Below are 16810 nucleotides of genomic sequence, written 5' to 3' on the forward strand. Positions count from 1 at the left end.
GCTATAAGTGCAAGGGCGGCCCTGGGCGTGGGGACTGGGCGTGGGGACTGGGCGGAGGTGGGGTCTTTGGGGGGCGGGGGTGGAGTTGGAGCCCGCCCTGGGCTCGTGGAAGGGGCGGAGCCGGGATCTCTCCCGGTCCTAGAGGAGGCGGAAGTGCCAAGCGAGTGCGGGGCCAAGGACACTTACCCGCTGACCCTGTGCACTCAGGTAGAGGCGGCGGCTCCGGGTCCCGGTGGTCCAGTGGGCAGCTCCAGAGGTAGGGCCCAACCCGGGCCTGCGAAGAGGTACCCCGCGCCCCGTCCCGCCTTGCCCCGCCCATCTGTCCTGCCATTCGAACCTCATTCCTTCCTGTTCTCGGGCCTGAGTCGGTCTCTAGCCAGAAGGGAACTCTCGAGGGCTGAGGAACTCACTTCGTCCTTGTTTCCGGCCCAGCGGGGGTGGGGGGGCCCTGGACATCCAGAACTTGGGATCAGGAGATAATGAGATGCAAAAACCTTTCGGGGTAGGCTGGCCCAGCGTCATCCCAGGCCCACTGACCTTGGGAGGTAACCCACCCATTCTGGTACTCAGTAGTCTCAGTGGCAAAGCAGGGGTGACCTTGCCCGGCCGGCCCTGAGGCTGGCCAGGTGGGGAGGGTAGCTGTGAAGGCGGCTGGGAACCTGGGGTTGGGCTTTTCCCTTCCCCTTATGCCCTTGCTCCCTCTGTTCCTAGATAGAGAACCCTGCCCCTACCTAGCCCCAAATCAGCTGCAGTTACTACCTAGCCCCAAATCTGGGAGCCCCAAAAGCTGAAAGCTCCCACCCAGGGCAGCTTGCTCCAGCTTCCTCGTGGTGGACTTGTGTATTGGCTTGGGAGACCTGAGTGTGTTCCCAGAGCGGTCTCAGGCTTGGGCACCCTGTAAGGCCTGCCTGGATCCCACCTGCTCAGTTTGCAAACAGTGGGGTCACCATATCATGCAGGACCTTGAATGCTGAGTTCAGAAGTCTAAACTCTCACCTGTGAGCAGGGACAGTGCATTGGAGTCTGACCTGTAGTGTCGTCAGGACCAGCCTGGGTGAATGGGGCTGTCACAACGCCAGGAAAGATGCTGGTGCTGATAGGTGACATGTATGGGCATTTATTGCCTGCTAGTACTTTACTTGAATTATGTCATTAATTGCTCTTGCATCCCTTATGTTTTCCCCATTCCAGAGGCTGAAACAGGCTTGGAGAGGTGAAGAGACTTGCCCAAGGTCACAGCTAGTGTCAGGGAGGGGGGATTGGAACCCAGACAATTTGGTGCCTTCCCCACAGTGTCCTGTTGCCATCTAGGATCTAGGCATCCGGTAATAAAGCCTTGACCTAGTTCAGCAGGAGGAGAAAGGAGGGACCAGATGAGCAGAAAATTGGGGAATGGGATTCAGAGGTTTTTTGGGGGTACCCATGAGTCCTGAGAGAAATTCAGCTGGCCTCGTTTGGGGAGGGTGAAGTATTTAATTTTAGATGTTAGTTCGGGGTGAAGGGTGACATAGGGGAGCCAAACAGAGCTTCCCTCCATCTGGGAAAGACTCAAGGCTGGATCCTGGGGAGAGGAGATGCCTTCAGAGATGGGTGCAGGTAGGGGAAGGCAGCCAGAGCCTGGCTCACAGGAATCCCTCCAAATGCTGAGCAGACAGATGTGGGGGCCTCCATTCGTGGGTGGGAGAACAGACTGAGGAATGAATTCTAGGCTGAGAAGGGTTTGAGAAATTGAGGCCTTGTTTCATAGAAGGGGAAAATGAGGCCAGCAAAGTTCTTGTCTAAGGACATTGCGTGGGTGGATCACCCAGGACAATCCCCTGAGTGACATCTCTGCTGTTCAGCTCTTTCTACTACCTTCAGTGGCTCTCAACCACGGCCGATTTTGATAATGTTTAGAGACAATTTGATTGTCACAACTGGAGGAGGTGCTACTATTGGTATCTAGTGGGTAGAGACCAGGGATGCTGCTAACCATCCTGCAGTTCCCCCACAGCAAAGAATTATCCAGATTCAATTATCAATGATTCCAAAGGTGAGAAACCCTGTACTTGGTCCAGCTCACGTTTCACCCCTCCCCCCAGCCTCAAGCTCCTTTGCCCTCAGCAGGGCAGATAGCTCAGGCCTGGGCCTCCAGCTGGGCAGACCTTTGCTCCCAGCCCTGGTCTGCCCCTCCCATGGTTGTTCCTTTATTTCTGGTGGCTTCTAGTGTCCTCTCTGCTTTTCCTGGGCACAGTGGTCTAGAGTCCTGCCCACCACATGTCTGCCTTGTCAGTTTGTCTGTCTCCCCAGACCTATGTTCAGTTTGGTGTTAGGTGGGGAGACACCAAAGTGGAAATTTTCACTTTGTTGCATTGTTGATAAAATATTTATTACACTTGAGTGGCATGCTCAGGGTCCAAAGATCTTCATTTTATCTCAATTTTCACTTTAGCAATTGAAATTGTACCTTTTGTTTGTGAAGCTCTACACTTCTCACAAGCTCCCAGGTGACGCTGGTGCTGCTGGGGATGGAGCACACTTTGAGTGGCAAGGTATTACAGGGCTGCACAGAGGGGGCTGTGGGCCGGGCTGCTCTCTCCACAGACAACTGTGGACCGAGGAGTGGAAGGAACCATGGCATGGAGTCAGGAAACCAGGATATGAGTCATCACCCCTTCGCCCCATCTATGGCCTCTTAGCTTAATAGAGTTTGGATAAATCACTTAACTTCTTTGAAGGCTGGTCTTGCATGGCAGGCGGTCCTCTAGGAATTCTGATTCAGGGTCTGAGAGAGGAAGTGCCCTGTGGAAGCCGATGGCCTGTGTCCTGGCAGCCAGAGGGCAGTGGGCCACTGGCCTGGCCAGCGGGGACGGCAATGAGCTGAAGTTGGCAGAGCGGCACCATGCCAGCGTGGAGGCGGCTCTCATTGTGGCTCTGGTTTTTCTCTTTGGTGGCCACGACCTCCTGCTTCTAGCTCACCGAGCTGTGCCTGGCGTGGGAAAGCTGGAGGGACAGGTCTGGCCGGGGAAGGAGGAGAGCTTTGGTGCCACGGGCCAGTCCTGGGCCTGAATAGTGGCCTGAGGACTGGGGGTCGGGCCTGAGAACGATGGCCTAGAGACACCGGGGTCAGCTGTGGGCCGTAGATGGACTTCTCATCCTCCTAAGGAAACTGGGAAGGACTTGTAGTTGGAGCCTTAATCTGGGAGCTCCCTCCACCCACAGCTATAAGGAGATGAACCCAGGAAGAGAGCTGGGCAGAGCCTTAGGCACCTGCGGTGCTCCCACCCCAGGTACCTCACAAATCAGCCGCGATGAGCCAGCAAGGCCCCTTCCTATTCCTAGGACCAGGAGGCAGCAAGACAGCAGAACCCATTTCTCAGGTGGAAAAATTGAGACTCCTGTCTCCTTATTTACTGGGAGGATATCAGCCTGTAGGGCCGTTGCCTGTTACCCACAGGGGCCAGGGCCTGAAATGTCCTGAGGCTGACCCCATGGACCCCCGGGAGGGGTGCCTGCCTCCTCCTATTCCCACAGTTGGGCCACCTAGGGTTCTGGGGCTCAAATCTCCGCTCCTCTCCTTATTAGTTGTGAGATCCCGGGCAATTCACTCCGCCTCTCAGCCTCAGCTGGCTTGTCTGTAAACAGGAATAATGACACCCACTCGGCCAAGCTTGTAGTTGTTGTGAAGAGGAAATGCGCCCTGTCACCGAGCACTGTGGTCATTATCATTACTCATGGCATTTAGAGGCTCAGAGAACCCCAGGTCGCCTTACCCTGCGCCCTCATTTCACAGATGTGGGCATTGGCACCTGGAGAAGGGAGGCACCTGTCCAGGAGCCTCATGGCTGCTCAGTAGGTGAGCCAGAGCTAGAACCCACGTCTGCTGGCATCCCTCCCAGCCTGTGACTTCGAAGGCGCGACACACTGTAAGCCAGGGCACCCGGGGGGGGGGGGGGGGGGGTCAAGATGCAAAGTCTCCCCACGGAGGGGCCGACACCAGGCCTTGGTCCCAGCACTGCCTCCCTTTGCCAGCCCCAGCCATGAACTACGTGGGCCAGCTGGCGGGGACCGTGTTTGGGACGGTGAAGGAGCTGTACCAGGGCCTGAACCCGGCCACACTGAGTGGTTGCATCGATGTGCTGGTGGTGGAGCAGGTGGACGGCTCCTTCCAGTGCTCGCCCTTCCACGTGCGCTTCGGCAAGCTGGGTGTCCTGCGGTCCCGGGAGAAGGTGGTGAGTGCTGGCCGCTGCCGAGGGCCACGGCTGGGTGGGCTTTGAGGCGGGGGCCGCCACCGCAGTCCCAGGAGAGCACCCAGGCCTCCCTGAGGTGGGGAGCTGCCCTCTGAACAGGCTTCCTGCCTTCTGTATTTCCTTTGGTGGTTTTAGGTTAGTTTGGGGCTTTGGTCTAAGGGGTTCCTGTTTTCCCCTAAAAGCAGCGTAGTGGAGCCATCAGACCTGAAGCTGAGTAACCCTTCAGCGTACTCAGACCTTCCCCGTGTGTTCTCGTAAGTGGCTTCCCCTGTGCAAGTGGTGTCTTCTGCCTGGTGATTCGATAGGAGGTGATAACACCAACCCCGGGCCAGGCCTGGGGGTGACCCTCAGAGGTTCGTTCCTCTCCCTTAGGAAACCTGCACTGTTGTCACTGGGCTCTGGTGTGTGAAAGGGGGTGTGGTGGGCCCAGACCCCTTCGCACGACACTGAACTGTCCAGTCACAGCGTAACCTTGTGGGAGATAGAATAGTGCCTTGTGGTTAAGAACTAGGCTCTGGGTTCACAGCCTCCTTTGGCTGCTTCCCAGAGAATTACTGAGCCCCTCCCAGCCTGTTTCCTCATCTGTAAAGTGGGAATAATGACCGGAGTGGCTGCAAGGGGAGGCTGTGAAGATGAAACAAGATCGTCTAGAATAAAACGTGCCTAGGAAGTGTCTAGGAAGCGGTCATTCTTACCATTGTTGGTCGAGCACTGCCCTGGGGCTGGGGACTCAACAGTGACAAGATGAATCATGTCTTTGTTCTCATGGGCTGTGGGAGAGAGAGGAACACAGAAACCAAAGCATAAACAAGGATATGGAGACCATGATACATGCATCAAAGCTTTGAGAAGGGGGAAGTGTGTTGGGGGAGGGGCATGGAGGCTCAGCCAGCCTCTCCGAGGAGGCAGCGACCCTCAGAGAGGGGAGCAGCCGGGGACACTAAGGGCTGGGGAGACAGTTCCAGCAAATGCAGGGCTTGGGGAGGGGAGGCAGCAGGGAGCCTGTCACTGGGACCCGCTGGGAGGACGGCGCCCCAGTGGACTGGAGCGTGGGAGTGAGAGCAGACGGCGGGGATCATGCGCCCCACGGCCCATCATGCCCTGCTACAGGTGGACATCGAGATCAATGGGGAGCCCGTGGACTTGCACATGAAGCTGGGGGACAGCGGGGAGGCCTTCTTTGTCCAGGAGCTGGAGAGTGATGAGGTAAGTACCTCTGTCTTTGACAGCACCTGCCCCTGCCCTGCACTAGTGCCCCCTCTGGGCGGGGCCTTGGGGTTTGTCACTGTCAGCAAGGGTCTGATGCAGGGGATAGATAGGTTAGTGCTGGCACTCACGATCTGCTACTGGAGCCTGGGTAGGATTTGGGGGTGGGGGAGGGGACGAGGGCTGACTTACTCGCCAGGGAAAGTTGGGGAAGGTTTCTCAGAAGAGGACACTTGAGCTGGTCCCTGAAGGGTGAAAAGGAGGGAGCTGAGGCGTGGCTGGGGCTGAAGAGCATGAGGTGGCTTGTTCTGGATCTGGGGCCGGCTCAGTGCAGCTGGAACATGGAAGTGCGAGGGAGGAGGAAGAAGAGAGGGGTGTTTGCAGAGGGAGGCAGGCCCAGCACGAGCCAGCAGAGGTGTTTAAATAGTTTGAGCTTGACAAACTTTAACTGAGCCCTGTGCCAGACACTGCAGTGAACTCAGGTGAGGGGTGACCCCTACTTCAAAGGAGGTTCCCAGACAAGCCTGGGAGACAGACACACAAATAGTGGCTGATGAAACCCTTTAGTCATTACAGTGAAGGGGGTTGGAACCGCGGCTGAGAATAGTTAGGGCAAACTTCCTGGAGGAGGTGACGCCTGGCTAAGTCTTAAAAGGGAAGTAGGCATTTACTGGGACAGGTGTGGGCAGAGACGATGAGAGGCTGATGCCCAGGTCTGTCCAGACAGTGTGGTCCACACCCTGGGCTGTCAGGGATGCAGGCAGCCCCTGGGGTTAGGGCTGCTTTACCTCTGAGGGAGCTCAGAGGCCAGCAGCAGTTACAAGGCCAGGCTGCTGCCACCTCTGTCCAGCCTCCATGCCTGTTTTCCTGACCCCAGATGAGCTCACTGCAGGGCCTGAGACACTGGCAGGGCTCAGGATGCCCGGTGACCAGAGCGGTCCCCCTGAGCTGTAGCCCCTGATCTTCTCCGCAGGAACACGTGCCCCCCCGCCTGTGCACGTCACCCTTACCTTGGGGAGGCCTGTCTGGGTTCCCCTCGGACTCCCAGCTGGGTACAGCCAGCGAATCCGAGCCCATCATCATGGGTGTGGCCTCCACGGGAAGGAAGAAGAGGCTTCGTAGGAGGAAACCCAGGTGGAAGGAGGACACGGTGGCTGACGATTCTAGTTCTGAGGAGCTGGAGGCAGGTGCTGAGAGTGAGCTGTCCCTGCTGGAGAAGCCGAGGCTGGAGACCACAGGATGTGTGGAGACCAGGTGGGGGCCAAGGGTGTGAGGATGCCAACCTGGGTTCAAGCACTGTTTCCTCTGCTGGTGCGGTGTGACCCTAGGCGAGGGCCTTGACCTCTCTGGGCTTTAGTTGCTTCACCTCCCCAAGCCCCTGACGTCCAGGCTCCCATGCCCTGTGCTGTCAGTGACCATTTATTTCCCTGTGGCCCCTCAGCAATATCCAGTTGGAAGAGGAGTCCTCGTCACTGCCTACAGACACCTACCCCTACTCCGATGGCGAGTGGCCCTCCCAGACCAGGTGAGAGTCCAGGTGGGCCGCAGCGGGGGACTCAACACCAAGGTGGTTTCCCTTTACATTTTTCTAATAAATAATGACTTAGAATACATTTAATGTGTTTACCAGCCACTTGTATATCTCCTTGGTAAAATGTTTAAGTTGTTTGTCCATTTAAGAAAATTGTGGTAACATAACATAAAATTTACCATTTTAGTTAAAGTGCACAATTCAATGGCATCTAATAAATTCGTGATGTTGTGCCACCATCGAAGACAATCCCTATCTAGTTCCAGAATTTTTTCATCACTCCAAATGGGAATCCTATACCCATTAAGCCAGGGGTCCTCAAACTAGGCCCGCGGGCCACATGCAAATACAAATATTGTATTTGTTCCCGTTTTGTTTTTTTACTTCAAAATAAGATATGTGCAGTGTGCATAGGAATTTGTTCATAGTTGTGTTTTTTTTAAACTATAGTCCGGCCCTCCAACGGTCTGAGGGACAGTGAACTGGCCCCCTGTTTAAAAAGTTCGAGAACCCCTGCATTAAGCAGTCACAAACTTGCACCCCCCCCCTTTTTTTTACTGGACTGCCTTCTTATTATTGATTTGTTGGGAGTTCTTTATATATTAATATATCCTTTATATATTCTGGGGATGCAACACAAGCATAAATATGTTTTGCAAATATTTTCCCCAGGCTTGGGCGGGGGGGTGGGGGGAGGGCGGTGCGTGGCAGGCTGGTGTGGGCGTCTCTGAATTCTTGTTTCCTGCAGCCTTTCGTCGGAAGGGCTAACATCCCCTAAGAGTGACTCGGAGCTGGAGGTGAAGACCCCGGAGCCCAGCCCCCTGAGAGCTGAGTCGCACATGCAGTGGGCCTGGGGGAGGCTGCCTAAGGTGAGTTCCTCTGTGCCATCCCCCATCCCTGCCTTTCGGGGCTCCATGGCCCTGAGGATGAGGACTGGAGTGACTGAGACTGGGGCCACCTTCCCAAGGCCTTGTGGGGTGTGGGAGGCAGCCCCTGCATCGGCCCTGCCCACATCCTTCCCATTTGTTTGACTGAAGGTGGCCAAAGCTGAGAGGCCCATGTCCTCGATGGTCCCCGATGGCAGCACTGGAGCAGCCTCAGCTCAGGGAGACCCTAGCACCCCTGACCTTCGGCCTGACACGGAGGTGCCCACTCTGATGGGTCCCCCTCTCCCTGCCCCCGAGAGAGAAAAAACCAAGACTCAGAGATCCGGGGATGCGGGTCTCTCTCCTGCCTCAAAATCATGGAGCTGGGCCGCTCTGGAGGGTCCGGCTCCCACGGGGCCGCCAGAGGGGTTCTCCAGGAGGAAAGGTGAGTGATGGCTGGACACCCCCCAGTGCTTCCCTGGCCTCACATTACCTCCGGGGTGGACTCTGGGACATCAGGCGTGTTTTGAGCACCTACTGTGTGCCTGGCATTGTGTTTGACACCAGCCCTCATGGGGCAGACAGATAATGCATACAAAAGCCAGGAAGAAAGTTACAGGGATGGTGTGGAATGTTACCGTTCACTGGGTGGGACGGGGCTATCTAGATCATGTGGTCAGGAAGGCCTCTGCAAGTGGGTGATGTTTGCGCTGAGACGTGAACAATGAAGACCTAGGCAAGTGAGGATCAGGGGAAGAGAGTTCTAGGCAGAGGGAATAGCATGTTTCAAGGCCATGAGATAGGAGAGAGGTTTCATGTTTAAGAACGGAGGCAGCTGGTGTGTCTTGAGCGAGGCCGGGGAGAGGGTTGGCAGAGGAGGCCGGGATTTGAGCAGGGCTGGACATTCTCAGCGCATCAGCTGGGATTATTCTGAGTGCACAGGAAGGCACTGAGTAGTCACTGGATACACGTGGCTATTCAAAATTACAACTAAGTAACATTTTTAAAATGCCATTTCTCCATCACACCACATTTTAAGTGTGCTGATGGTCACCTGTGGCTTTTGGCTACTGGACTGGACTTGCTGACATAGGACATTTCTAGCATCGTAGAAAGTCTACCAGACAGTGCTGCTTTAGGTGCTCCAAGAGAAGGGGGCCTCATACTGCTCACACGACTGAGCACGTGCTAGGTCTACAGCAAATGTCATCTCCTCCGCCCTCAGGCTCCCTGAAGAGAAGCCAGCACTTGGGCCCCAGCGACATCTACCTGGATGACTTGTCCTCTCTGGACTCTGAGAATGCAGCCCTTTACTTCCCCAAGAGGTGCCTGGGTTCTGGGTGCTAGTGGCTTGGGATCAGGACTGGTGGGGCCAGGGGTTGGCTGTCAGGGGCTTGAGAGGGGTGAGGCCCTCCTCCCAGCCTCCTTGTATTCATGTCACTGCTAACTCCTTTCCCCACAGTGACTGTGGGCTGGGGCCCAGGAGGTGGAGTGAACCCGGTAGCCAGAAGCCAATGGGGGGCCCCAACCCCGAACAGGAACCAGAACCCGCTCCGGACACAGTGGACACGATAGTGCTGTCTCTCTGTGGAGGACTGGCTGACAGCCGGGACATTTCCCTGGGTATGTCCAACCATGAGCCCTTCTAAGGATTGGCCTTAGCTGGGGAGAGCAGTGAGGACCCCAGAGGGTGGGGCAGTCGAGGGGTGAGGCTGGGCCAGGCTCCCTGCATTCTCTGCCCTGTGGAGCCCACATTCAGCCAGCAAGGATGGGGCATTCCCAAGGCCCCCTGAAACCAAGGCCGGATGCTTAGCTGTGGCTTATTCTGTGAGTCCAGGATGGCCAGTGCCTGGGGTGGGAATAGCAGGTGTGAAACCACAGGAAGGGAGGAGCCCTGTGCGAGGCCTGAGTGGTAGAGTGCGGAGGGACCCGGAGAGACTAGGGCAGTGGGTCATGCGGGATGTATCCGCCTCTCCCCTCACTCTCTGCCTCTGTGCCCAGAGAAGTTCAACAAGCACATAGTCTCCTACCAGGACCTCGTCCAAAACCCTGGCCTCTTGGACGACCCAAACCTGGTGGTGAAAATCAACGAGAAGTAAGTACCAGGGCTGGGCTGCTGGCTGCCACAGGAATCACCCTGCCTCCTTCATGGCCTGCAGCTCCTACACCCTGTTCTGTCCCTCCAGGCACTATAACTGGGCTGTGGCTGCCCCCATGGTCCTCTCCCTCCAAGCCTTTCAGAAGAATTTGCCCAAGGTAATGGTTAGAGCACCACTGGGCCTCCTGGGGAAAGTGGCCATGGCCTCAGGGTAGGGTGCCTTTAGCCAGGAAGTGGAGGGTGGGCAGAGATGGGCCTGGGGCTGGTGGATTGCAAGACCCACTCTGGGAGAGGAGACCCCTGAAGCCTCCTCCCTTCTGTGTGGACAGAGCCACCCCCTTCCCTGGTTTCCTGGCGTAGCTGAATCCCACTGGATTTGGACATTACTTCAAAGGAGCTCAGGACAAACCAGAGGGGGGTAAACATTGGGCAGGGACATGCCTTCAGCAGGAAGTTTTCAGATCTGGGAGATGGAGGTCCCACTCCTCACCTGACCCTGAGAACCTCTGAGGCTGGGCTGCAGGTGTTTGCCCACTCTATCAGCACACATTTGTTATCTACCTACTATGTGCCAGGGACAGTCATGCCCTCAAAGAAAGACAGTTAAAGACTCAGCCAGGTGAACGTAAAATTCAACTGTGAGTATTGGGAAGGAGAGGTCTGGGTTGCTTTGAGAGCCTCAACAGGGAAGTTTGCTGAGCAAGTGCTTCCTGGGCAGAGATGGGAAAGATGAGTAAGCCTTGGCAGGAACAGCATGTATGGATGCTCAGAGGTGGGAAGGAACCCAGCCTCCTTGAGCCTCCACCCTGTCCTGCCCTGCACCTGCCCCTTCTGCCCTTCTGGAAGTGGTCCAGGGCCCTGCCCTGGTCTATTGTTCTCCATTTGATTAGAGTTGCCCAAAGAACATCACTAACCAGACGTAGACAGCTGGTGCCTCCCTTTAGTGATGCTGAGCTGCATCCTCTGGCTGGCTCTGGCGCTGAGCTAGTACCACAGCCTGTGAGAAGGAAGGGGGTCGCTCTCCTGCTTGGCTGTCCTCACCTGGACATACCCACCATTGAGGTCCCTGGGAGACTGCCTCAGCCTGTTCCCAGCTCAAGTGGGCACCCTGGCCGACCCACGCCAAGCCCATGTCCTCCTGGTGTGGGTGTAGCATTCTGTGTTTGTGGGAAGCACAGATCTAATCAGTATTTTCCACAAGCTCACGTTACCCCCACCAGACAGGAATGGTAACGTACAGAGGGTGCATTTATGGGATAGAATCACTGACCTTACGAGTTGCCTGTGTTGGTCTTGGAGGTTGTGGGGAGGACTGGTCCTAGACTGTCCTTCCTGCTGTCACTTGGTGGCTTCATGCAGGGAGTACCAGATCTTGAGAAACTCCCACAGCACTGCCTTCAGCTACTCTGGAGAAGCTGACCCACAAGCTTTAGAAGCCAGGCCGAGGCTGGGCCAGAGGCAGGGGTCAGGGCTGGGATGGAATGGCCCTTGGTCTCCTGTGCTTACTTACACGAAACCCAGGATGGCGGTGGGTATGCTCCCTCGGCCTCCAGTGTTGGCAGCACCTTGCTTGAAGGTCAGCCCCAGGCCCCGGGCTTATGGTGGCCCCAAGGGCAGTCTAAGGTGGATTTGTGTGATGCTGGGGGAAATGCCATGGCCTTTATCTGCCCACAGAGCACCGTGGACAAGCTGGAGAAGGAGAAAATGCCCAGGAAGGGTGGGCGGTGGTGGTTTTCCTGGCGACGCAGGGACTTCCCGGCCGAGGAGGTGGGTGGTCACGGTCCCAGGGTGGGGTCAGCCCAGGCAGGAGCTCACTGTTCACTGGATGGATGTTCTTCCCATAGAGGAGCGCCCCGAGGGAGAAGACCACAGCCAGGGAGGCACGGGGGTGAGTTGCTCTCTTGGCTGGGGTTGGGGAGGATTGCTGTTGGAGGGCCCGAGTGGTGCAGGCACCCCTCCCCCAGCCAGGGTTCTCTGTCACTCTCTAGTCACTCCTACAGCCTTTCTGTCTCCTCAGAAATGCCCCCATTTCACAGATGGGAAAACTGAGACTTAGAGATACACCAAAGGTCCCACCGCCGAAAAATGGCAGAGCTGGAATGGGTGCCTGGACCCCTGGCCCAGACGAGGGGTTACTGTATTAAGGAGAGCAGGGCCTCTCCTCTCCGCCAGGGGCCGGCTGATCTTGCTTCCTTTTTTACCTCTGAACTGAGCCAGAATGCCCAAGGTTCGGGGTGGGGGTATGGGTGGGGGAGGGGGGCAGAGGGTGGCCAAGGTGAATCAACTGAAGCCAAAGCAGGTAAGGTTGGGCGTAAACCCTAAAACACATTTCTGGGTTTTCAGGTAAATATCCCCAGGCAGGTCTGGCCTCCTGGCTGTGGAGAGGCACTGAGGGCTGAGAGCCCGGGCCCTGGCTCCGGCTCTGCCACCACCTTTCTGGGTCTAGCCTGCCGGCCCACATCCTTAGTCTGCTACCACCCCCAAAATGGGTGGCACCTAGAGGGAGCGGTTTCTGGTCCTCTGGGTAGTCTCTGGAGGGGCAGGGACAGGCCCAGGCTCCTTGTGGCCTGGGTGGAGGGATGTCTACTGGGAGTGCAGTGCCTTCGGCTGGCGGAGGTGCCTGAGAGCTGCGCTGCCCACAGGGAGAAGACTGATGTCCTGAGTAGCGAGGATGACGCCCCTGAGAGCCCTGTCATCCTTGAGGCTCCCTCCCTGCCGACCTTGCCTCCAGCCTATTCTCCTGCCTACAAGAAGTCCCTCCGCCTCTCCTCTGATCAGATCGTAAGTGTCCATGTGGGATGGTGGGGGTGGTGATAACTCTGTCACAGAGCCCCACAGTCACTAAAGCCCAGAATCCAAGCCCTTGGCAGCCAAACAGCCTCTGCTTGAATACCTCCAGGGGCAGGGGGCTCACTTCTTTACATGCCAGTCCATTTCTCTGTCAAATGCCCTCACTGGAGAAGCCCTTGCTAGGCCTACAATATCAACCTGCAGTGGGTGGGCTGGCTCCGCTCTAGCCCTTGGAAGCAAATGTTGATGACAGCCCTTCAGATTGGCCCTGGATTCGCGTCTTTGAGCTCAGTAACAGGTGGCTCCTGAAGTAAGGAAGTTTTCTCTCTGAGTATGACTCCATGGCCAGTGAGGTGCCTGGGGGCCTGGCCGGTCTGGTACAGAGCAGCTGCCACCTATGTGGTACCAGGACTCACACCGGCTGTGGCTGAGCTGCCCTGGTCCTTCTCTGTGGACCAAGGAAAGGGCTAGGGTCTCTCTTGGGGGATGTCACAGGTATCCTAGCCTCTGGGGTCACAGGTATCCTAGCCTCAGGCAGGGGCTGCCTGTGATGATCCCCACAGGGCCTTCCTATACATGAGGTGTCTCCCTGTCAAGGGCAATGCCAGCCTTGGGGTTGACCTGAGAAACTTGAGTGGGAACCTCGGGCCAGGCTTTGTCCTCGAGCTTCACCCCAAAGGAACACAGAGGGAGGTTAGGGCTCCTGTGCCCGGCACTGTGCGGGCCCCCCCAGCACTCCCTCACTGCCTCGTCGGGGCCACCGTCTGCCCACGTGTCTCTCTCTGATGGATTCAGGCAGGTTCTCTGAGCTGGGAAGGAGAGGCCTGGGGATTGAAGGCCACAGTTTGGGGTGGCAAAGGGTGGACAGTGCCTGGCTGAGGCTGATCACAGCTCCCCCCACCTTTGCCCGGCCCCAGCGGCAGTTGAACCTGCAAGAAGGTGCCAACGATGTGGTCTTCAGCGTGACAACCCAGTACCAGGGTACCTGCCGCTGCAGGGCCACCATCTACCTGTGGAAGTGGGACGACAAGGTGGTCATCTCGGACATCGATGGTACCATCACCAAGTGAGGCCTGATTGGTGGGGGAGAGGAAGGGCCTGGAAATGTGCCTCCCTCTGTGCTGGGGGCAGGGGCCAGGGAGAGAGGCCCCCCCCAGTGCACTATCTTGGGGCTGGGGCCTGGGGCCCATGCATGGAACATGAGGGCCACATGAGGCTGCCTTGGAGTGACCCCTCCTCTGGGATCTAGGTCGGACGCTCTGGGCCACATTCTGCCCCAGCTGGGGAAAGACTGGACGCACCAGGGCATCACGAGTCTCTACCACAAAATCCACCTGTGAGTGCTGGGGCTGGGGCTGGGGCAGGGGCAGGGGCAGGGCCCCAGGGAGGAAGGGACAGGATAGTTTAGGCCGCCATAGCCTCGGCCCTGGGGAGCCAGGCTTGGGGACCAGCAGGGCCCAGAGAGGAAGAAACTGGGCCGTGTCGCTGGAGTGCTGAGACCCGCCCACCAGTCCTCCTGAGGAAGACTCCTTCCCTGGGGTCTGGGGTCTGGGTCTGACTGCTGGACTTCATGCTCCAGAGGAAGTCTGCGGACTTGCTCACACCCTTGTCCGTCTCGGTCCGCCTGGGCCTCGGGCTCTGTCCATGCTCCCTCTCCTGAGGCCGCCTCTCGGTCTGCCCAGCTGTTCTCCTGGACCGCTCCCTGCAAAGGCCTCTGGGTTGAGAGGCTTCAGCTGAGCTGGCTGAGGCCAAGAGGGCAGGATTGGTGGTGTCACCTGTCCCTGTGCCGGGCCAGGCCCCCTGGTCCCTGATGGCTCTGTGCCACCTGTCTCCACCCCCAGCAACGGGTACAAGTTCCTGTACTGCTCAGCGCGGGCCATTGGCATGGCTGACATCACCAAGGGGTACCTACAGTGGGTGACGGAGCGGGGCTGCGGCCTCCCTAAGGGCCCCATCCTGCTGTCTCCCAGCAGCCTCTTCTCCGCCCTGCACAGGTAACCCCCTGCACGATACGAGCCCACAGCCCTGGAGGGGGGTGCGGGCCCACTGCCAGCCCAGGCCGGCACTGGGCCTGTGTCACCTGACCCTGCTGTCCTCCGATTGCTACCCCTCCCCGGCTGCCTTCCCTGCCCTGGCCCCGGCTCCCCAGGGAGGTGATTGAGAAGAAGCCGGAGGTGTTCAAGATCGCCTGCCTGAGCGACGTCCAGCAGTTGTTTCTGCCCCACGGACAGCCCTTCTATGCCGCCTTTGGGAACAGACCCAATGTGAGTGTCTCCTCCCCGAGGGCTGAGGCACCTCTCCCCACCCGCAGCCCACCAGCCCCTCCTTGTCTCCCACAGGACGTCACTGCCTACCGGCAGGTGGGCCTACCTGAATCTCGGATCTTCACAGTCAACCCCCGGGGAGAGCTCATCCAGGAGCCCATGAAGAACCACAAATCCACGTGAGGCCAAACCCTGCCCTGTGTCCCCAGGCCCTGCCATGTCCCCACACCCCAGCCTCTGCCTGGGCCCCAATTCCAGCTCTGCAGAGGGGCCTCTGGGGTGCAGGTGGCCTGACATGACGGGGGCCATGGTCTGGCAGCGGCTCAGGCCCTCAGTGCCGGCCCTGTTTTGCCCACAGGTACAAGCGGCTCAGCGAGGTGGTTGAGCTCCTCTTCCCGCCCTTGGACCGTGGCCCCAGCACAGACCTGGCCAACCCTGAATACAGCAGCTTCTGCTACTGGCGGGAGCCACTGACCACTGTGGACCTTGACACCCTGGCCTGACACCCCTTCCTCCCTGGCCTGGCCCAGAACTGACTGGGAGTCCCAGGACATCGGGCGTTGGAAGCTGGGTGCCACAGGACCAACCGGACGCGGAGGAGGGGAGATGAGGGCTGGTTGGCAACCTCTCTCCTCCCTATCCTGTCTCTTGCCTCTGCTAGCGGAGCTGCAGGGGGTGGGGCCGCTGTTCCCAGCCTCAGCTGGCCTGTGGCAATTAAATGACTGTCACCTGGGCCCTTGCCGCGTTCTCTGAGCCCTTGATGTCTCTGTCCCCATCACTCTGAGACTTTGCCTCAACTCCTGCTGGGACAGAGAGAAGAGGGAGGCCCCACTGAGGCTTGAGAGCTGTAGGCGCAGGGAAGGTTGGCGGCAGCAGTGGGGCACAGATTAGCATCTGGGAGGAACACAATGTCCCCCCACCCCTTCAGGGAGCCTCTGAGGCCAGACCCTTACATAGCCCTGGCCCGTTCCCACAGCTCTGGGGCCAGACACCTCAGCATGTCCCCTGAGGATGCAGCCCCAAATCCTGCCAAGCAGGTGGGGTTGGCCTGCCGCCCTCCCCAAGTTCAGTGCCCACACAGCTGCTGAGCAAGCTCTTGCCCAAGGAGCTGTGGGAAGCAGGACTGACACCCGCTGCAGTCATCCCTCCCACTGTCTTTGGGGAAGAAAGTACCTTTAGTTTAGAAAGGCTAAAAGCTTTAATCCAGGCCCACCCTCCCCCAACAGCACCAAGTGGAGGGCAGAATTCCCAATGTCGAGAAGCCGGAAGGCAGGGCTACTGGAACCTGCAAAACAGCACAGGAGGGCCCCTGCTGCCGTGGGGAAACTGAGGCCAGGCGCCTCAGCAGACAGGCATCAGGGTCTCTGGGAACTGTGCAGGCCAGATGAACGCTTGTATTTTCAGATTGTTCTCGGTCATGTTCTACCTGAATTCCTCATGACTTCATGAGCATCCAGGCGGGGCTGGGTTTGCAAGGATTCTGGAAACTAGGGCTGGAGCCCTCTCCCTCCAGCCATGGCCTTCTGCCCAGGGCTTGGCCTCATTCAGGCCATGACATACATGAGAGTGGCCCTAAAGATTTCCCCACACACACGGAAAGGAGAGGACTACGTGGGGCCCAGAGTGCCTGAAAACATCTTTGGGGAAGAGAAGGAAGCGCATAAATTGCACGGGATCCCCAAACAGACCACCTGGGCCCAATCCTGTCCTCTGGGAAGCGACAGCTCCCTAAGCCCTCACCTGTGGGTGGGTCAAAAGGAATAAAGAGAACTCGTGCCTGAGTCTGTGCTTCTGTTCTGCCTGGAAGGACCTGTGGTGGTGGAAGC

At 57.8% G+C, this 16810-nt stretch overlaps 1 protein-coding gene across 9 annotated transcripts; it reads left to right on the forward strand.

The window, feature by feature from the left end:
• The first annotated feature begins 78 nt into the window (after positions 1–78).
• Positions 79–16765, forward strand: LPIN3 (lipin 3). 9 transcript variants are annotated; one of them, XM_036322740.1, is made up of 23 exons: positions 90–284; positions 1192–2032; positions 2432–2531; positions 3773–3905; positions 4012–4211; positions 5340–5435; positions 6409–6689; positions 6877–6960; positions 7715–7835; positions 8004–8277; positions 9058–9157; positions 9295–9455; positions 9834–9927; positions 10019–10088; positions 11605–11697; positions 11775–11818; positions 12573–12711; positions 13638–13786; positions 13970–14056; positions 14562–14714; positions 14870–14984; positions 15060–15163; positions 15343–16765. In XM_036322740.1, the coding sequence occupies exons 5-23, from the start codon at positions 4020–4022 to the stop codon at positions 15485–15487; spliced, it is 2502 nt and encodes an 833-aa protein (XP_036178633.1). In that variant the 5' UTR covers positions 90–284; positions 1192–2032; positions 2432–2531; positions 3773–3905; positions 4012–4019; the 3' UTR covers positions 15488–16765. The 9 variants fall into 9 exon arrangements, with proteins under 9 accessions (XP_036178639.1, XP_036178637.1, XP_036178633.1 ...); XM_036322744.1 differs by lacking the exon at positions 1192–2032 and having other exon boundaries at positions 86–207; XM_036322739.1 differs by lacking the exon at positions 1192–2032.
• The last annotated feature ends 45 nt before the right edge of the window (positions 16766–16810 follow it).

The sequence above is a fragment of the Myotis myotis genome, unplaced genomic scaffold (genome assembly GCF_014108235.1).
Source record: "Myotis myotis isolate mMyoMyo1 unplaced genomic scaffold, mMyoMyo1.p scaffold_m19_p_9, whole genome shotgun sequence".
Taxonomy (NCBI): domain Eukaryota; kingdom Metazoa; phylum Chordata; class Mammalia; order Chiroptera; family Vespertilionidae; genus Myotis; species Myotis myotis.